General features: G+C 40.2%; 1 protein-coding gene across 1 annotated transcript; it reads left to right on the top strand.

Moving 5' to 3' along the window:
• The first annotated feature begins 629 nt into the window (after positions 1 to 629).
• On the top strand, positions 630 to 21,486 carry LOC134347898 (uncharacterized protein C3orf38 homolog). Its single transcript, XM_063050491.1, has 3 exons — positions 630 to 844; positions 12,138 to 12,382; positions 17,539 to 21,486. Exons 1-3 carry the CDS (start codon positions 730 to 732, stop codon positions 17,899 to 17,901), a joined length of 723 nt encoding a protein of 240 aa, XP_062906561.1. The 5' UTR covers positions 630 to 729; the 3' UTR covers positions 17,902 to 21,486.
• The last annotated feature ends 1,159 nt before the right edge of the window (positions 21,487 to 22,645 follow it).

The raw sequence follows: 22,645 nt of genomic DNA, 5'->3' as shown, positions 1-22,645 counted from the left end.
CTCGAATCCTCTCGCTATAAATGCCAGCATACCGTTCGCCTTTTTCACCGCCTGCTGTACCTGCATGCCCACTTTCAATGACTGGTGTATAATGACACCCAGGTCTCGTTGCACCTCCCCTTTTCCTAATCGGCCACCATTCAGATAATAATCTGTTTTCCTATTTTTGCCACCAAAGTGGATAACTTCACATTTATCCACATTAATTTGCATCTGCCATGAGTTTGCCCACTCACCCAACCTATCCAAGTCACCCTGCATCCTCTTAGCATCCTCCTCACTGCTAACACTGCCACCCAGCTTCGTGTCATCTGCAAACTTGGAGATGCTGCATTTAATTCCCTCATCCAAGTCATTAATATATATTGTAAACAACTGGGGTCCCAGCACTGAGCCTTGCGGTACCCCACTATGACTCTGATTCCAGAAGCCTCAATTTCTACAATAACCTTTTGCCTGTTTGAAGCCTGTCGATAAAGAAGCAGTTATAAATTCTGTACCCTTACATCTCAAGGCGTTCCCTGTTTCTATCAGCTGATTTATGTCAGTTTCGATTTCCCTTGATCCTTTGTTAGTTTCACTCGATGTAAATTCCCGAAATCGCTGACTGACGTGTTGACGCTTTAGAAGCGAATCGGAAATCACTGTGGCACATTACTGCGTATCTTCCAACAGAGTTGACTCTAAATTCTTGGCGACCTTCGTGATTTCATTTAGGAGAGAAAAATCATGTCTTCTTTTTCACAAACCCAAAGAAGAGGATGTTCGGAAATCCTAGAATCATTAAATTGCGATAATTTGCTTCGACTGAAGAACACTGTCTGTGGAAAGTTTACTAAAGATGGTAAGTACAACCAAAGTCGACTTCTGTCTAACAAATATATTACAATTGTTTATAACCGTGTAACTCTCTCTCTCATGCATCACTGGATTTGTTTTCTCTTCAGACTATTTTTGCCGTTTGAGATCAATCTTGTGTGTAACATTGCACGTTTACGCTCGATGAAGTTTTAAATGTATTTAAAGAAATCAACTAGATATTTTTATCTTGCAACATTTCCACAGTTAAAAGAGCAGATATTTATTAAATATTGACATTTATTAGCATTCTAATAAATGTATATATTTTTAAATTTCTACATTTCTAAAAAAAATGCGCCATTGCTCCACTCTGATTATAGCGTTGAGCAAGATTAAATTCAACAAGAATGAGAACGGAAAACGAATGGGTGTTCACTGCCACCTTCCTGTGTTTGACCGGTCTCCTTCTCAGTGTTGCCGGCGGAAGGTGCCGGAGTCTTGGTTCCCATGCTAGAAGGTTCGATTTTCTTGGCAGCTCATGTCTGTGGACTCACTTTTGGCTGCAATTTGATGTTTAATGTCTTCAGTGATGAAGATATTTTGTTATTTGTGTGATTTGATTGAGGTGCTTCGGCACGCAAGTGATTTATGGCTGTGGCCTGCAGCCATTGTCAGACTTAGCGGTGAACTGACTGACTCGGTTGCTGTCGCCGCAGCCATTGGCTCCTGGACTGGCTTCACTCGTCTCGGCGGCTGGTGGTTGTGGATGTACTTTCGGAGACTCTGCAGTTTGACGTTAATGTTCTGTGTATTATTTTTTCGCTTCTGTTGCTGCGTGATTTGTTCTTTTTTTCCCCCCGCACGTTTGATGGTCTTGTGTGGGATTTTTTCTTTAAACGGGTTATTTGGTGTTTCTTTTTGTGACTGCCTGCAAGAAGACAAATCTGAAGGTTTTATACTGTATACATACCTCGATAAAAATGTACTTCGAACTATAAGGTTCAGTTTCAGAGTGCTTGTTGGCTAGCAGTATGCCGTAAACTTCAACATAAGACTGCAAATACAAACCCAAACCGGCAGGATGTCAATGTGCTCTGAACGTGGAAAACCCTAACCAGAAGTTCCTGAAACATCTTAAAATAAATCAAGCTTGATTTCGCTGCAAAAATCAAACTTCCTTTGCTTCCTTCTGTCTGCAATGTCAGCAAATTATCGAGCGATGACTGCGCAAGCGCGTGGACGTTGGCGAGTTGTTGGACAAGCGTGAAGATGTTAAAAGGAGGTATTTTCGTTCAGCGGTTTGATCGAGGGATGCCTGTCCAAGCGGTTGGGCGTTACCAAGTTAGACCAGCGCAAAGAGGTTAAAAGGAGACAGTTTTATAGAGCGGGCCCGAAGCTAAAGTTTGGACACCCTGCATGGTCGGTACTTAGTAACACCCCCTTTGGCAAGTATCACAGCTTGTAAACGCTTTCTGTAGCCAGCTAAGAGAGTTTCACTTGTTTGGGGGATTTTCGCCTATTCTTCCTTGCAAAAGGCTTCTAGTTTTGTGAGATTCTTGGGCCGTCTTGCATGCACTGTTCTTTTGAGGTCTATCCACAGATTTTCGATGATAGTCTACTAAGCAAGTGGTGCTGCTGGAGCTGACAGTCCCATGCGAAGATAGCTTGGAAGAGGCCTTTGAAAGGAAGCTCTCCAAGTACGCAGGACTGGTCAGCAACTGTCAGCAGGCTGGATGGAGAGCGAGGTGTCTCCCAGTGGAGGTTGGTTGTCAGGGATTCGTAGCCCATTCTTTAGTTAGAGCCTTCAGCATTTTGGGCATCGAGGGAGAGAGGAAGAGGAGAGCCATCCGCAGTACCACCGATGCGGCAGAGAGGGCCTCAAGATGGCTGTGGCTCAAAAGAGGGGAGCCATGGAGTCATAAGTAGCTAGCCATCTGGACACAAGCTGGGGTCTGATCAGCCCCAGCTGGGTCACCTGGAGGAGGTTGTATGATGTTGAAAGACCCGAAACACCCGATGATTCCAGGAACGTCACTGAAAATGTGTCCAGAAGCATCAATAGATGTATGTACACAGCACGTCAGGGGACTGTGAGGGCCATGGCAAAACTTTCAGCTTGGGCCTCTTGAGGTAGTTGTGGATTTTGAGGTGTGTACAGGATCATTATCCTGTTGTAGAAACCATCCTCTTTTCATCTTCAGCTTTTTTACAGATGGTGTCATGTTTGCTTTCAGAATTTGCTGGTATTTAATTGAATTCATTCTTCCCTCTACCAGTGAAATATTCCCCGTGCAACTGGCTGCAACACAAGCCCAAAGCATGATCTATCCTCCCCCGTGCTTAACAGTTGGAGAGGTGTTCTTTTCATGAAATTCTGAACCATTTTTTCTCTAAACATACCTTTGCTGATTAAAGCCAAAAAATTCTATTGTAAATTCATCAGTCCACAGGACTTATTTCCAAAATGCATCAGGCTTGTTTAGATGTTTCTTTGCAAACTTCTGATGCTGAATTTTCTGGTGAGGATGCACGAAAGGTTTTGTTCTGATGACTCTTCCATGAAGATCATATTTGTGCAGGTGTCGCTGCACAGTAGAACAGTGCACCACCACTCCAGAGTCTGTTAAATCTTCTCGTGCAGTCAAATGGAGATTTTGAATTGCCTTTCTAGCAATCCTACAAGCAGTTCTCTCTGAAAGTTTTCTTGATCTTCCAGACCTCAACTTGACCTCCACCGTTCCTGTTAGTTGCTATTTCGTCATTACATTACGAACTGAGGAAACGGCTACCTGAAAAGGCTTTGCTATTTTCTTATAGCCTTCTCCTGCTTTGTGGGCATCATTTATTATAATTTTCAGAGTGCTAGGCAGCTGCTTAGAGGAGCCCATGGCTGCTGATTGTTGGGACAAGGTTTGAGGAGTCAGGGTATTTATAAAGCTTTGAAGATTGCATCATTTGGCTTTTCCTAACGATGAATGTGAACAAGCCATAGACCTAACAAGCTAATTAAGGTCTGAGACCTTGGTAAAAGTTATCTGAGAGGTCAAATCTCTTGGGGTACCCAAACTTTTGCATGGTGCTCTTTTCCTTTTTTTCACTCTAAAATTGTACAAAACAAAAATAATACACTAATCTTGCTTAAAATGTGGAAAAGAATGGTTTCATTTTTAACTTTATGTCTTTTGGAGATCAGTTCATCTTTTACTCACTTAACTATTCACAGTAACAGAAATTTTGATCAGGGATGCCCAAACATTTGCATGCCATTGTAGGTAGGAAAAGGGAGGAGGTCCTGAAAACAGACTACAGGGAGTTAGGAAGGAAGTTGAGAAGCAGGACCTCAAAGGTAGTAAATAGAGAAAGCTTAGAGACAGTGCAAAAGGGAGGATAGGTAGGTGATAGAGAAGGGATGTGCTCAGACCAATGGTTTGAAATGTGCCTTTTAATGCAAGAAGCATTATGAAGAAAGTGGATGAGCTTAGAGCGTGGATCAGTACTTGGAGCTATGATGTTGTGGGCTTGGATGGCTCAGGGGCAGGAATGGCTGCTTAGAATACCAGGTTTTAGATATTTCAGAAAGGACAAGGAGGGAGGCAAAAGAGGTGGGGGCATGGCACTGCTGATCAGAGATAGTGTCACGGCTGCAGAAAAGGAGGAAGTCATGGAGGGCTTGTCTACTGAGTCTGGGTGGAAGTTAGAGGAAGGGGTCAATAACTCTGCTGGGTATTTTTTATAGACCACCCAATAGTAACAGGGATATTGAGGAGCAGATAAGGGAGTCAGATTCTGGAAAGGTGTAATAATAACAGGGTTGTCGTGGTGGGAGATTTTAATTTCCTAAATATAGATTGGCATCTCCCTAGAGCAAGGGGTTTAGATGGGGTGGAGTTTGCTAGGTGTGTTCAGGAAGGTTTCCTGACACAATATATAGATAAGCCTACAAGCGGAGAGGCTGTACTGGATCTGGTATTGGAAAATGAACCTGGTCAGATACCAGGTCTCTCAGTGGGAGAGCATTTTGGAGATAGTGATCACAATTCTATCTCCTTTACCATAGCATTGGAGAGGGACAGGAACAGACAAGTTAGGAAAGTGTTTAATTGGAGTAGGGAAAATGTGAAGCTATCAGGTAGGAACTTGGAAGCATAAATTGGGAACACATGTTCTCAGGGAAATGTACAGCAGAAATGTGGCAAATGTTCAGGTGATATTTGTATGGCGTTCTGCATAGGTACATTCCAATGAGACGGAAAGGATGGGAGGATACAGGAATCATGGTGTACAAAGGCTGTTGAAAATCTAATCAAGAAGAAAAGAAAAGCTTATGAAAGGCTAAAAAAAACTAGGTAATGATAGAGATCTAGAAGATTATAAGGCGAGCAGGAAGGAACTTAAGAATGAAATCAGGAGAGCCAGATGGGGCCATGAGAAGGCCTTGGCGATCAAGATTAAGGAAGACCCCAAGGCATTCTACAAGTATGTGAAGAACAAGAGGATAAGACATGAGAGAATGGGATCAATCAAGTGTGACAGTGGAAAAGTGTGTATGGAGCCGGAGGAGATAGTGGAGATACTTAATGATTACTTTGCTTCAGTATTCTCTGTGGAAAAAGATCTTGGCAATTGTAGGGATGACTTACAGCGGATTGAAAAGCTTGAGCATATAGATATTAAGAAAGAGGATGTGCTGGAGCTTTTGGAAAACATCAAGTTGGATAAGTCACCGGAACTGGACAAGATGTACCCCAGGCTACTGTGGGAAGCGAGGGAGGAGGTTGCTGAGCCTCTGGCAATGATCTTTGCATCATCAATGGGGACGGGAGAGGTTCTGGAGGGTTGGAGGCTTGTAGATGTTGTTCCTTTATTCAAGAAAGGGAGTAGAGATAACCCAGGAAATTGTAGACCAGTGAGTCTTACTTTAGTGGTTGGTAAGTTGATGAAAAAGAACCTGAGAGGCAGGGTTTATGAACATTTGTAGAGGCGTAATATGAGTAGGAATAGTCAACATGGCTTTGTCAAAGGCAGGCCATGCTTAATGAACCTGATTGAATTTTTTGTGGATGTATCTAAACACAGTGATGAAGGTAGAGCAGTTGATGTAGTGTATATGGATTTCAGCAAGGCATTTGATAAAGTACCCCATGCAAGGCTTATTGAAAAAGTAAGAAGGCATGAGATCCAAGGGAACCTTGCTTTGTGGATCCAGAATTGGCTTGCTCACAGAAGGCAAAGTGTGGTTGTCAACAGGTCATGTTCTGCATGGTGGTCGGTGACCAGTGGTATGCCACAGGGATTTGTTCTGGGACCCCTTCTCTTCGTGATTTTTATAAATGACCTGTATTGTGGACCGAAGGGCCTGTGTTCTGCTAAATTCTGCTAAAGGGTTTTCTATGTTTCTAATATGAAATTAGTTTCTATGTTACATCAGCATGTATCAGCCAAACCAACAGATGTGTCACCTTTACAAGCATGCACAGACAAACCTTGGCGTATGTCAGCCAAATATAGCTTTGTCCATCATGTTGAAATAATGCATTTAAGCTACTGTTCTGCACAGTTCCATGGCAGGCCTTAATTGTAAACACTGCATGATTGTAATTAAGCTGCTGGGCTAATAATTAGAATTCAAAATCAATTATTAAAAAGATGAATCTGACTACAACATAGGTAACTGGAAAATTAAAATTTAGTTATTTAATAAATATGGACTTGAAATACTTCATTAGTACAGAGACAGACACAAAAAATTTCTGCACTCGTCTCCTTCAGGAAAGGAAACCTATTGTTCCTACATGGTCAGAACTTTCAGTGATACCAGATACACACTAAAGAGATTAATATTTAATTGCCCTCAGAAATATCTGAGCAAAACATGTAAACAATTTAGGAGTGAGCAATAAATGTCCCTGTCCTGTGCGTGAAAGAAATAATATGGCTTCACAAGATATGCTAACGCTCAATGCAATCAAGATTAAAGAGTTGAACCTTAAAGAGATGGAGTTATGATAGTTCCCTCAACTGATGTGGCAAAATAATTTCCAACCAGATTCAAGAAAAACAGAAATATTCACACCACCATCTAGTATATAGTACCTTCCTTATCTCACGAGTGAGTTATGCTGAGTGGGCGGGGTGGGGTGCAGGACTGAAAGCTCTAGAAATGGTAACTTTCGACTAGAACCTCTATACACAGAGTGCAGACTTCAAAATTCAAAGTAAATTGTGACAAAACCTCGGCACCATTCATAAATTCTACTTACACTAGAAATGTGAATGCCACTGATCATTTCTAGCAAAACAGTCAATCAACTCCCTATTATTTTCACCAAATAGCTCACCGTCAACATCTTGCAAACTTAACTGAGCTAGCCAAATGAATATGGCCACAGGAAGTGTTCAGAAGGTTGATCTTCTGTGGAGAATGACTCACCTAATACCTTCCCAAAGCCCTTCCAGCATTAGCAAAACACAGCTGAGGCATGTGATGCAATACTTGCCACTTCCCTGATGAGATTAATTAGTACCTTCACTGATCATTTCCTCCATCTCAGGAACACTGAATGTTAGTTAATGTGTATCATCTAATGTACTGCCTCAACTTACCCGGTCTCCTTTGACAGTATCTCATAAATCCACCACTGTCACTTAGAAGGAAAATGGCAGAAGGTAAAGAGATCCACAACAGCTTGTTTCCTTTCTACATCTTTGCCTTGTCATATACTGTGCTGATTTATAATTAATGTGTTTCTTCTCTGAAGCTTTGACCAAATCCTGGAAGTTTTTGGGATACCCTTCACCACAAGAGCTGCAATGGTTGAAAAATGTAGTTAACTTGGTTGAAAACAATAGCTAATGGTTGAAAAAGGAAGTAAATTGTTCACAAAGGTAGCAAATCCACACCTCTTCAAGTGTAATTAATAATGGGCAGAAACTGTGAAGGACACAAGGAACACGTTATTCCATAACAACGTTCTAAGTTCAAAGCAAATTTATTTTCGAAGTATGTCTACCATATCCAACTCTGAGATACATCTTCTTGCAGACACCCACAAAACAAAGAAACACACTAGCATTCGCAAAAAACACACACAGAACAAAGACCAATAAGAATCCGTGTCTGAAAAAGAACAAATCATGCAAATAATTAGAAAATGTAAACAAATAATACATAAAACATGAACAAATAAAGTAACCAAAATCTACTGATGCTCAGCTTGCTCTATTGCATATTTCATCAAAAACGTTCAGTGAATGCTTCTCACTGTCAACAACCAGAGGTGCATAAGTCCCATACCTCCAGCTTCAGAAAGAGTCAGTACCCTGCAACCGCCAGAGACTGTTGCCGTACAGTTTCTAACTAGTGTCAGTCGTGTGCACTTGTGTGGCCGTTAGACACCGCAGAGTGAACAGTTTTAAAATAGTGTTAGTTGCGTTTGCTTGCTTTACAGTGAGTTTTGATGTTTTTTATTTTGACTATGCAGGAAGGCAATCGGTCTGCACTGATTTTGTTTATTTACAGTCAATAAAATTAGCGTACTTGTCAGATGAATTCCTTTGTGATAACTATTAGCAACTAATACACAGTTTTATAGTGCTGTAGTGGTATTTGTAGTGTTCTAATCTGTTCTGTATTTCATTTAAATGCATACTTGGTTTTTAGTTAAATGGTAGCTTGGCTTTATTATACCTTTTTAACTATTTTCATGGAACTTCAGCTAATTGGGGCAGTCACTTAATTGGATGAAAGTGTATTGACCCTGATGTGTGCCAATTAACCAGAATCCTCTGTGTTTATATTCCATGAAATAGGGTTGAACATACAGGGTATGGTTAGTTAGGTGTGAGTGCATTAAATGTTAGTGCTAAATACCTTTCCTAACCTGAAAAATTACTTTGGAAATGGTGCAGTTGGAGCCCTTCAATTTTCTTCATCTTTGTAGATGCTGTTTTTCCTTCTGTTTCTCTTACCCATTTCTTAATCTGCTTTTCTCTTCAGCTTCCACTTCTTTTCCTGAAAATGTCTGCAAGTGAATGAATCTCAAGAAGGTAACATGACCATAAGACACAGGAGCAGAATTTGGCTATTCAGCCCATCAAGTTTGTTCTGTTTTTCCATAATGGCTGATTTATTATCCCTCTCAACTCCTCCTACCTCCTCCACATAACCTTTGACACCATTACTAATCAAGAAGCTATCGTCTCCGCTTTAAACCCAATATATTGGAGTGATAATCCACAGTAATTGTACCAGTGCAGAGTTACTTAAATTTATCAGAAAGGATATATTTGCAATGAATGCTCAGTTCATTATTTATGTATTCAGTGATGCAGAAGAAGAGACAAAACTCTGAAAGCAGTCTCTAAAGCTTCTCAAGACTTTTCAAAAGAAGGCTGATGCTCTGGGCATTCAGATAGTAAGAAGATTCACAGTCTGAAGTCATTCTTTCTCACTGTGGGACGCATGATACCATGATAGATCATTTTAACCACTGCAGTTTATCATAAGTTTTATTTTGTGTATGTCCTATTCAGAATCACTTTATTAGCTATTTTATGGGAGATACAACCATGTTGTTGGAATATACAGAACAGTATATGCACGAATCAATAAGGAATATTAATGGTTTAAATGTTTTCCAAATAAACTATAATGAAATTGGGCAGAATTAATGTGAATTTTGGAAAGAAAAATCCTGAAGTATTCTTTGAGGACGTTTAGCAGAATAGATCAGCGGTCCCCAACCACTGGGCCACGAGGAAACAATGTGAGTCAGCTGCACCTTTCCTCATTCCCTGTCACGCACTGTTGAACTTGATAATAGGGTTGCCAACTGTCCCGTATTTGCCGGGACATCCCGTATATTGGGCTAAATTGGTTTGTCCCATATGGGACCGCCCTTGTCCCGTATTTCCCCCTTTCGTGCTGAAATGGTGTAAAGCGAAGAAGCAATTACCATTAATTTATATGGGAAAAATTTTAGAGCGTTCCCAGACCCAAAAAAAACCTACCAAATCATACCAAATAACACATAAAACATAAAATAACACTAACATATAGTAAAAGCAGGAATGATATAATAAATACACAGCCTATATAAAGTAGAAATAATGTATGTACAGTATAGTCGGGAAGATTAAGCCAAAACCGATTTGTGGAAAAAAAAATCGGCACGTACGTGCATGTGCACACGGACACAAGACAAGACAAGACAAAGGAGCAGAAGTAGGCCATTCGGCCCATTGAGTCTGCTACACACAGGCGCCCATGCAAGGCTTCATGGTTATGGTAGTCTTTCTCGGGGTAAACGCAAGTGTGTCGCATTTGACTGCTACTTTTGTCCCTTATTTGGGAGTGAGAAAGTTGGCAACCCTAACTGTAGAAGACATGTAGAGGTGAGTTTAAACCTATTTAAACACCGCTTCCTCGCCCCCCCGGTCGGCCGGTCCACAAGAATATTGTCAATATTAAACCGGCCCGCGGTGCAAAGAAGGTTGGGGACCTCTGGAATAGATGAGCAGGAGCCAGCAAATATGGTGTGTTTAGCTTCTTGGAAGATTTTGATATGGTCCCATGCAGGAGGTCGGTAAAGCTGTAGATAATATGGAATTGGAGGGAAACATGCTGAAGTATATTGAATATTGATTGTTGAACAGAAAGAAAGAATGGGAATAAACAGAACCACTTCAGATTGGTAGTCTGTGACAAGCGAGATAAGGCAGAGATGTGTGGAGTCCAGCTTTTCACAATCTACGTGAGTAATTTGGCTTAAATGTCAGATGTCAAATGTCTAATTTTGCTATTAATACAAAATATAGTGGGATTGTGAGTACTGAAGTGGAGTAAAGTGACTTGAGGGAGATATGGACAACCTGAATGAATTGGATGAGGGTATGCAATATCATGTGGAAAATACATGAGGTCATTTACTTCAGTGCACAAAACAGAAATACAGAGTATTGTGTAAATGGCAAGCAAGAGATTGGATGGTATTACTGTTCAAAGCAAGCTGGGTGTCCTTGTGCACACGTCACTGAAAGCCAGTGGATACAACAGGAGAAGAGGAAGGTAAACGGTATGTTAGGATTTATTATGAGAGGGAGGACACCTCCTCCCTCATTATCATTCAGGGCCCCGAACAGTCCTTCCAGGTGGGGCGACTCTTTACCTGTGAGTCTGTTGGGGTCATATGCTGTGTCTGCTGCTCCCGGAGTGGCCTCCTGTATATTGGTGAGACCCGACATAGATTGGGAGACCACTTCACCGAGCGCCTTCGCTCTGTGTGTCACAAAAAGCTGGATCTCCCAGTGGCTACCCATTTCAATTCTACTTCTCATTCCCATTCCAACAAATCAGTCCGTGGCCTCCTCCACCGCAGCGATGAAGCCACACTGTGGTTGGAGGAGCAACTCCTTATATTCTGTCTGGATAGCCTCCAACCGGATTTCTTGAACTTCTGGTAATTGCCTCACACCCACCTCACCATTCTCCATTCCTGGTTCTCTCCCTCAATATATCTGATTACCTGCAATCACCTCCCTCTGGTGCTCCTCTCCTTCCCTCTCTTGCATGGTCTTTTGTCCTCTCCTATCACATTCACATTTCTCCAGCTCTTAATCTATTTCACCAATCAACTTCCCAGCTCTTTACTTCACCCCCGCCCCCCCCCCATAGACTGTTTCACTCCTATTCCTTTGCAGTCCTGATGAAGAGTATCGGCCCAAAACGTTGACTGTTTACTCTTTTCCATAGATACTGTCTTACCTGCTGAGTTGCTCCAGCATTTTGTGTGTGTTGCTTTAAAATGTCTATCTGTGTCATCCAGCATAATAGAGGCCATAGAGCAAAGAAAAAATTCTTCACCGCACGTCTGTGCTGACCATCAAGTACCCACTTACACTCATTAATCCTAGTTTAACCCACCCACGTTCCCTTCAGCTCCCTCCAGATCCCTCCATTTACCCACACACTACGGTGACCCATCAACTTTCCAGTCTGCATGTGGAGTTCGGAAGGAAATCCATCCCTAGGAAGAAACCCACTTGGTCACAGTGCAAACTCTGCACAGACAGCAGTGGAAGTCAGCATTGAACCTCAACCCCTGAGCTGAGAGGCAGCAAACCTGGCAACAGTGGACATATTTCTCCCTCACTGAGTGCAGAATCAGGGTATTTTCTTTTTAGTTGAATTATAGTAGCATCTTAATTTCTCATTCTCATTTACCTTCTTAGTGAGTTACTTATTGTACTTACAATTCCTTTCTATTTTACTTAGAATCAAATGTTGAGATTAGGCATTTACGTGCATATAAATGACATGTTCTTGAACTTTCTTGCAGAGCTCATTCGTATCATTCTGAACCACAGCCAAAGTGCAGAAGAGCTCCTGAAACGCAGGAAGGTTCGACGTGAGGATATATTGAAGTACCTGATTAAACAAGGTTTCAAGCTTCCTCCATCGTCAGACAAAGAGCAACTTATTACTGAAGCTTTGGGGTATTGGAGTAGATCAGAACAGAATAGCGAGCCATCAACAGCTGAAACAGATCTGCAATTTCTGCACCAAACACAGAATATTTCACAGGTAATTTATGTGCATCAAAAGATATTTAGCTGCATGTGGAGATTTTAATGTTCTTGCCTCCGAACTATTAGAATTTCCTTATGATTTATTTTCAGTGTTCATAGACTTGAAAAATATTCTTCCATTAGCTGAAAACCATAATACTCAAAATGCTATCCAGACAAATAACTAAGACAAAATCTTTGCAATAGTTGTACTTCTCAAGAAAGTATTCTCTTAAGAACCCCACAATATATTTGAAATGGAGGTTGTTTCTTATCAGATTAATTTTTGGGAGTGTAAAAAAGAGTCGTGAAATGGGATGAAAATCGAATTGCTGTAACTAACAATGGTGGATAAGATTTTTTGAGGCAAAATAATTATTACCATATTTAATGTCTTTACGTTCTTACCTCACTTGGCTCAGAAATGATTTGCCCTTAGATTTGTAATGTTAACAGATATCTGGAGGTGTGATGTAAAGCACAACATAAATACTGCTAACTCATCACTGGGGTATTGCTTCCAAATAAATGTAAAAGGAAAGAATTTTACACACACTGTTTAGCACCTGGAATACAGTGTTAGGGGTAATAGTTGATAGAGGTTTAATTCTAGAGATCTATAAAGAGCCGGTATCTAAAAGGAATGAATTTAATGGGCCATAGAGAAAAGACTGGATAGTATTACTAACTGGGGACTAGGTGAGTTACTCTTACGTGGTGCTGGATGGGCTGAAAGGCATTATTCTGTCATTCTGTAAATTCCAATGTTGAATTCAGCTGGTTGAAAACAGCAAATGTAGTAATACAAATGCGGTGAAATACAAAATCAAGCTTCAAAGTTTCAAAGTAAATTTATTATCGAAATATGTATACTGCATACCATTCTGAGGTTTGTCCTCCCACAGGCAGCCACAGAAAAAGAAACATCATGGAGCCTAATTGAAGAAAACATCAAACACCTAACGTGTGATAAAAAAGAACAAATCATGCGAAAAGCAAGCTTTTAACATACAGAATATTAAACGTCAAATTGCGGAATATATCTTAAATACAAAATACATACAGAGTGCTGGAGGAACTCAGCAGGCCAGGAACTATACATGGAAAGGAATGAACAGTTGCTGTTTTTGCTGAGAGCTTTCATCAGGACTAGAAATGTAGGAGGAAGAAGCCAGAAGAAGACGGTGGAGGGACAGGAAGGACTACCAGCTAGAAGGTTCTAGGTGCTGCTCAGTGGGTGAGGGGATGAAGTAAGAAGCCTGGAGGTGATAGGTGGAAAAGGCCTTAAGACATCAGAGAATTAGAACATTCAGACCATCAAGTCTGCTGTGCCATTCCATCATGGCTAATTTATTATCCCTTTCAAGCTGATTCTTCTGCTTTCTCCCAGTAATTTTGGAATCCTGACTAATCAAGAATTTTCCAACCTCCATTTTAAATATACCCAATGACGGCCTCCACAGTCATCTGTAGCAATGGATTTCACAGATTCACAACGCTCTGGCTAAAAAAATTCCTCCTAATCTAAATGGACATCCCTGTATTTTGTCACAGTGTCCTCTGGTCTCAGACTCCCGTACCATTGGAAACATCTTGACAGCCACTCTATCTAGGCCTTTCAATATTCAATAGATTTCACTGAGATCCACCCCCTTCTTCTAAACATCACTGAGTACAGACCTAGAGCTATCAAACACTCCTCATACATTAACCCTTTCATTCCTGGAATCGTGAACCTCCTGTGGTCTCTCTCCAGTGCCTTCCCATCCTTTCTTTGAGAAGTGGCCCAAAACAGCTCACAGTTTGCCAACTGGAGTCTGATCCATGCCTTATAAAGCCTCAGCTTTACATCCTTGCTTTCATATTCTATTTCTCTTGAAGTGAATGCAAACATTGTATTTGCCTTCCTTGCCAGTGACACAACCTGTAAGTTAACCTTTAAGGAATCCTGCACGAGGACTTCCAAGTCACTCTGCACTTCTGATTTTTGAATTTCTATGCCTTCACTCCTATCAAAGTGCATGATTATACCCTCCCTACACTATACTCCATCAGCGGTGTTAAGGGACCATGTTGAGGAAATGGGGCTGCACTAGTTGACCTTCAGCTCATGAGAGAGAATGAGGAAGTGACAGATAGGAGGTAGTCACCCCTAAGTTGCAAGAGGCTGATACCTGGTGACTGTCAGGAGAAGAGAAAAGAACCCTGTGTGTACTCTTGTGGCCGTTCCCCTCAATAACAATTGCACCACTTTGGATACTTCTGGTGGGGGAAGGGTGTCATAGCAACTGGGTCTCTGGTATTAAGTCTGACCCTGTTGCTCGATTGGGAAGGGGGAAGAAGAGGAATGCAGTAGTGCTAGTGAATTCCATAGAGGAGCAGACTTGGGATTCTGTGGATGTGAAAGAGACATAGAAATGATATGTTGCCTCCCAGGTGCCAGGGTCAGGGATGTCTCAGATCAGGCCCACAGCATTCTAAAGGGGGAGAGGGAGAAGCCAGAAGTCATGATGTCATGGTAAATACTGGTACCAACAACATAGATAGGAAAAGAGAGGAGGTTCTCAAGAGAGAATATAGGGAGCTAGAAAGCTGAAAAGCAGGACCTCCAGGGTAGTAATCCCAGGATTGCTGCCTGTGCCACACACCAATGAGGGGGAAAATGGGATGATTTGGCAGATGAATGCGTGGCTGAGGAATAGGTGCAGGGTCAGGAGGCATGGTTTTGGATCATTTGGATCCCTTCTGAGGAGTAATAACCTGTACAAAAAGGACCCATTACACCTGAATCTGAGAGGGAACCAACATCCTTGTGGACAGGTTTGTTTGAGCTGTTGGGGAGGATTTAAACTAATTTGGCTGGGGGTTGGGAACCAAAGTGACAGGCAAGTGATGGGGCAGTTGAGAAGCAATTCGATGCAGTGTGTAGTTTTACTGTGAGGAAAAGCAGGTAGATGATAGGGCAACATTAGAGTCAGTGGGATGAATTGAACTATAACAGGACAAAATCGAAAAGTGTGATGAATGTGTTTTATTTGAATACACATAGGTAGATGATTTTGTAGTGCAGTTAGAGATTGGCAGGTATGACGTTGTGAGCATCACTAAGTCGTGGGAGCTTAACGTCCAAGGATACACAATAAACGGACAGAGTGTTACCAGGTTTGGATATGGCCCAAGTGCAGAGTGAGAGACACTGAAGCAGGATGATACTCCACAGACTTTAATACGAATAGTGTTAATGGGAAAATAAACAATAAACACTAGGCCAAACAGGGCCATTAACTAAAACTCTTAAATAGGAACATGAAGTCTATACTGCGGCTGGAAAGAACATCTAATCGTTAAACGAATACCGCTAGTCTTCAGAGTCAGTTGACTTGATGGTCTAATATCTCAGGGAAGGCTGAAAGCAAAAACCGCAGCGAAGCGTTGCTATGCTCTGTCTAAGTCTTGACAAGCACTACGATGACAAGTACGGAGTTAAATACTACCACGATTAAATAATAATTAGCTCACAGGTGCAAATTCACAAGCGCAGTTGCCGTATCTACTGCGCTGCCAAATCCGTGGTTGTGACGCAGAGGGTATGCAGTGACCTGGTTGGTGGTAAAAAGTAAAATGAAATCCTTATAAAGAGCTGACATAGGATCATCAGAAGATGTAGAATCTTTGTGGGGAGATTTAAACTGTTAGGGTAAAAAGACTCTAATGGGAGTTGTATATACGTCTCCCAACAGTAGCAAGGTTGCGGGGAACAAATTGCAATGGGAGATAGAAAAGGCGTGTAATAGTGGTAATGATATGATAGTCATGGGGATTTCAATATTCAGGTAGATTGGGAAAATCAGGGTGGTGCTGGATCCCACAGGAAGGGATTTGTAAAAAGCCTATCAGATGGCATTTTAGAGCAGCTTATAGATGAACCCACTAGAGGAGCAACAGTGCTGGATTGGGTTTTGTGTAGTGAACTGTATTTCATTAGCAAGGCAGTGATCACCCTGCAGTTTGAGAGGGAGAAGCTAAAGTCAGATGTATCGGTATTGGACCAGATGTGGGAAAATGTGATTCCAGTGGATGAAATCAGTTGGGGTGAAGGGTCTGTTCACAACTGGTACTAGTTGGACACTTTTTATTTCCAAATTCTAATTTGTTCATTTAATCGACTTTCATGGCAGCTAGGATGGTATTTGAACTCATACCTTTGGATTATTTGTCCTGATATCTAGGTAACTAATTGTGGTATTTAGCCACAGCAACATCAGTGTACTTGGTTTGGCAAGGGGTGGAACTGAAGTTGATGGAGGAGTTAAAATCAGAGATGAGTTAATCGAATGGCAGAACTGGCTTGAATAGCACTAGTTCAGATATTTCATTAGATTTTGATGTGTATTCTTATGCATGAAACAAACATATTTCTTATACTTTCTTGACAACTTGTTCCAAGAGATGAAACTCCTTTTCCTGATAACAGTGGACTTCTAATCTCTAAGATACTAGTAATGCCAAGAGCAGTTGATTAGCAGTGTTTAGAATACCAACACCCTATGCTTCAAACAATTTGGTGTTAGTTTAAGACCTTTGCCTTACTCATAATCAAAGCAATGCTGTTAAGGGGGCGATTGAAGTTGTAGATCCAGTGGGAGTGAAGGATAGGTGATCTGTTTCCAGGTTAGGCTTGAGTGCAGCTTTCAGGAGAATCTGCAAATGGTTCTCTTTCCATGGCCTGCTGCCCTTTTCCTTCTCTGTGCTATGGGCTTGGAGGCTTCTGTCATTGTCCAGGTTAATTAAGGATAAAAGTGTAAGTGATACACATTGCATCCACTGTGTACCAGCGCTGGAGAAAAAGAATGCTAGTTGATCAGACTTGGTCTTTGATGGAGTCAATTTCATTGGTGGTGTTGGAGCTGAATAAATCCATGCTGAGTGTTTTAAAATTCAAGATTGCTTAATGTCATTTCCAGTACACAAGTGCAAAGGAGAATGAAATAATTGTTGATTCCGCAGGGAGCGCTCATGGAGTGAGGTCGTCTCTGGCTTCGCTCCATTCCCGTTATCTTTTTTAACCTATGAAATCCTTGATCTAATCAACTTTATTTACACCAGAAGATTTATTGTATCTTATTGATTTACTGATTAATTAATTTTTTTTTGTAAATTGTATCTCTCAAGCTTAAAGAAATGAGTACGAGATCCAAAGCCAAAGATGAGAAAGACTCTGACTGGAACGGAGGAAAGACGAAAGGTGATTCCAAACAAACGGAATTAATTTACGAGGTTATGACGAAGTGTCTGGAGGAAAAGTTCGAGGAACAATGGCAAAAATTATCTGAACGTTTATCTGCTCAATTTGAACAACATCGCCAAAGCCTTATTGAAGATTTAAAATCAATCACAGAATCTTTGAAATCCCTGGATTGTGAAGCTCAAAAACACGATGGTAAAATTTCTGAACTGGATACTAAATCTCAGAAGACGGATACAAAAGTTGAGAACTTAGAGAAGAATTTAGCTTTGACTACTAAACAACTGTAACACTTTAAATCCAAAGTTATCGATCTTGAAAATTGATCGAGAAGACAAAACTTACATTTAATTGGTTTACCCGAGGACGTTGAGGTTGAAGACCCTGCAATATTCTTTGCTCAACTTTTAAAGGATACGTTCAGTTCAGTTTTTCCCAACAATCCTCCATTACTTGACCGCGCCCATTGTATACCGTGGATAAAGTTGGCATCGGCTGTATCCAAACCCAGACCAGTTATTCTTCGTTTCCATTATGTCAATGTTAAAGAACAGGTTCTCCAGACTGCTTGTCGACAAGGGATGATCAAGTATCGCCAGTATTCCTTCAGGATAGTTGAAGATTATAGTCCCGAAGTGATGAAGGAGCGACTGACTTTTAAAACCTCTAATGTCGGAATGCTATCAAAAAAATCTCAAACCGGCATTATTGTATCCTGCATGTCTCAGAATCTCTCTTTCTGATGGATCTTGTCGTGTCTTCAATTCCATAACCGCCGCTCGAAGCTTTTTGGATGATAATTACCCATCTGACACAGACATCCTCTCTTAATTAATGTCCAGTGCTTTTAGCACCAACTTTTTTCTCTGGTGTTTTTCTTTAAAAATAAACCTTCTACCACCGTACGATGAAGGTTTTTTATAAGCTCAAGATTTTTGTTCTCTCCTTATTACTATAGTTATTACTCTATAACCTATATAGAATACTTATTTCTTGTGAATAACATCATTTTCTTTTAGTTAACTTTTTCTTTAACTTTTTGTTTTTCATTATTAATATTAACGATTTGATCTGACGATCATTTTTAGTTATATGTTTCCTATTTTTGGTTTCCGTATAATTAAAATGGCGATTTGTCTTTCTTTTTGCATAACCTTTTTTTTTGGGACGCCATGTTCTCATGTTTCTTCTTCCCATAATCCTTTTTCTTTTTTGGAAGCGATTTTTTACTTACTCGTTTATATTTAACTAATTATATGTATTGACATTAAATTTTTTTTATTTTATATATTTTAGCAATTATACTATGTAGACTATTTTACTATAGTGTTTATTTTTTATATATATCAGTCTCTGGGGGGTCACCTATTTAACATATATTTTTGGAGTTGCCTCCTGTCGAAATGGGGTTAGAGTTAGTTTTAGTTAGTGCTTTTTTCAGCCTTCTCTGGCTTAGTTTGTGGTTCTTGGGGTTGGTGGGTGGGGTAGTCTTTTTCTTTTTTAATTTTTTCTATTGGGCTGTGTGACAAGAATACACATAAAATTAAGATGTTTGCTGGCCTAGGTTAGCATCAGTGACATCAGCAAGTGGTCTGCCACCTGCCCTCAGGGGAAGGAGAGATAAGGAACAATGGAGCAGCGTCTGGAGATGTGTAATGAAGGGACGTGGGAGAGAGAGCTGTCTGGAGCGGCTCCCCCCTTTGAACCTTGAACTGTTTGAAGTGATGGACAGGCGATACCCCAGCAGGGGGATAAAAAGGGACCGGTTCGCTAAGGCAGGACACACACGCCACCCGAGGTAACGAGACCCTGGATGCGGTACGCTTCTCACGAGTCGGTGGGAAGTACCAGACAACGGCCAGGGTGGAAAGGTACGATCAGCGGGAACCCGGTGTGTGTCCGCCCTTGCCTGGGTGCCGGGTTCACTGCAGAGGATCGACCGCATCTGGAGGAGGGGTCACAGTCGGTGACCTCAGGTGACATCACCAAGGACCCGCCCAAAAGCTGCTTGTGAGCCATCTCGCCGGTCTGTGAGTGAAGCCGTGTCTGAATGATCAGTTGTTCCTGTTCCCTCTCTCTCTTCCCCCACGTTGTCCATCGCCATGGCAACGATTACTGCGAACTGAACTACTAAACTGGACTGAACTTTGAGTCACTTTGAAATTTGGTCATTTACCCCTAGACAACGATAGAGCTTGATTGATGCTGTTACCTTAATTCTGTGCACATGTGTGTTTATCATCGCTGAACTGTTGCATTTATTATCCTTTCGATTACTGTGTTGCTTGTTTCTTTAATAAAACTTTCTTAGTTCTAGTACTCCAGACTCCAACTGAGTGATCCATTTCTGCTGGTTTGGCAACCCAGTTACGGGGTACGTAACAGCTGATTTAGAACTACAAAGATGTCGGCAGTGTCGAGATTTCCGGTTCCTCTCTGATCATGTATTCCTCTTCCGATTTCATGAGTTCACATTATGGTTAACCCTTTACTTACCAAAGGGTTAATTTTAAATAATGGCTCATACTATTAATTTTGTCTCTTGGAATACAAATGGTTTAAACCATCCAATAAAACGGGAAAAGATTTTCAAAGTGTTCCAAAGACAGAATGCTCATATTATTTTTGTACAAGAGACTCACGTAAGGAAAGAGGATAATCAACGCTTCTTTAAGTTTTGGAAAGCACAACAATACCATTGAAATGCTCAAGCCAAAATTAAAGGCCTTTCAATTTTTATAGATCCCTCAATTACATTTATTCATCAAGACATTATCTCAGATCCTAATGGCAGATTTCTGTTAATTACTGGGGTACTTTTTTAATAAAAAGGTTGCTTAGAAATTTTCTAAGTACTATACTTCCTTCCTTTCCAATGCTTCCTCCTATATATATTTTAGATTCGATAATTAACCTTAATCCATGTCAGAAAGGTGCATCGGCTATGATTTATAATATTATTATGAAACTCAGGAAAGCTCCATTTGATAAGATTAGGGTAGATTGGGAACAGGAATTGGGGCTTACCATTTCTGTGGATGATTGGGGGCAGATTTTACAATTAGTTAATACTTCCTCTATTTGTGCTAAACATTCCCTAATTCAATTTAAAGTGGTGCATAGAGCACATATGTCCAAAGATAAGTTAGCGCGTTTTTACTCGCATATTAATCCTTTCTGTGATAGATGTTCGGGGCAGATAGCCTCTTTAACTCATATGTTTTGGTCTTGCCCTACTTTGGAAACTTTTTGGAGAGATATTTTCAATATTATTTCTAAGGTATTAAATATAGATATCTCTCCTCACCCTATTACTGCTATCTTTGGACTACCTAAAATTTCTAGTAATCTTTCCCCTTCAGCCCGTAGAATGATTGCATTTCTTACTTTAATGGCGAAAAGATGTATTTTACAACATTGGAAAGAGCTTAATGCTCCAACTACCTTTTTTTGGTTTTCTCAGACGATTTTATGTTTGAATCTGGAGAAAATTAGAAGTAACCTTCATGATTCTTCATTTAAATTTGAACAGATTTGGGGACCTTTTATTCGATATTTTCATTTAATGTAATATTTACCCTTCTTGTTTTTTTTTCACTGTTTTAATGGAGGTCGGGATTGAGGACGTGATTTTAAGTTTAACTCTGTTTGGTTTCAAGTTAGCCCATTGCTTTGCTTTGCTTTTAGTTAGTTGCACGGTGGGTTTTTTTTTGGGGGTTTTTTTTTTCTTTTTTTCTATTGATATATATAAAATCTAGTATACTATTATGTTATTTTGGTTTCTTATGCTTAAATTACATTGTTTGTAGTATTTTCTTTTTGGTATTGTTATCTTTTGGAATTTTATTATACTTTAACATTGTATTAATGTTTATATGGCTTACCTTTTTTGTATACTTACTCAATAAAAAGATTTAAAAAGAAAGAAAGAAAAGGTTGCTATGGTTAATGTTTATGCTCCGAATGTGGATTACCCTGAATTTTTTAAACACCTATTCACTTCCTTTCCTAACTTAAACGAGTATATGTTGATAATGGGCGGTGACTTTAATTTATGTTGAATCCCATGTTGGACAGATCCATAGGTAGTCCGGCTTTACTGAATAAGTCGGCTACTCTTATTAACTCTTTTATGTTTGATTCCAGGATTTCAGAAATTTGGAGATTTCTACATCCAAATGATAAAGAATTCTCTTTTTTTTTCACATGTTCATCGTTCTTATTCCCGAATTGACTATTTTTTTATTGACTCTCGTTTAATTCCATCTGTAGTTGATTGTAATTACGACATTATTGCTCTTTCAAATCATGCTCCAAGGAACCTTTCTATCTAGTTAATGGATGCCTCTTGTACTAACATACAATGGCGATTTTACCCTATTTTGCTTCAAGATTCGGACTCTGTCAAGTTTATAAAGGAGCAGATTGATTTCTTCTTTTCAACTAATACTACGGAAGAAGTTTCCAATGGAACTGTTTGGGACGCTTTTGAAGCTTATATCCGTGGTCAGATTATTTCCTATTCGGCTGGTTTGAAAAGACGTGTTAACAATGAAATACTTCTGTTGGTTGATAAAATTAAAGAAATCGATAAAAAAATATGCTATTTCTCCCAGTAAGGAGCTGTACAAACACAGAGTTGAACTCCATTTGGAACATAGCTTATTATTAACATCCTCGATCGAAAATCAATTAATGAGAACTAGAAGTGATTTTTATATTCATCGTGATAAATCGGGTAAATTATTGGCTAACCAATTGAAATTTGATTCGGTTAAACGTCAAATTACTAAGATTCGCAAACAAGATGATACTTTCACAGTTGATCATGCTGGGATAAACCAAACCTTTCAAGAATTTTATACCTCTCTATATCACTCTGATTTTCCTCATGATTCTAATTTCATGCATGACTTTTTAAGTAAGTTGAATTTTCCGAAACTATCACCCGAAGATTGCTTATCATTAGAAACTTCCACTATAGAGGAAGAAATAATAACTGCAATCTCATCATTGAATTCTGGTAAAGCACCC

This window comes from Mobula hypostoma, chromosome 6 (assembly GCF_963921235.1).
Source record: "Mobula hypostoma chromosome 6, sMobHyp1.1, whole genome shotgun sequence".
Taxonomy (NCBI): domain Eukaryota; kingdom Metazoa; phylum Chordata; class Chondrichthyes; order Myliobatiformes; family Myliobatidae; genus Mobula; species Mobula hypostoma.
The sequence above is the reverse complement of the archived record's forward strand: the minus strand, read 5'-3'. Positions and strand labels throughout refer to the sequence as shown.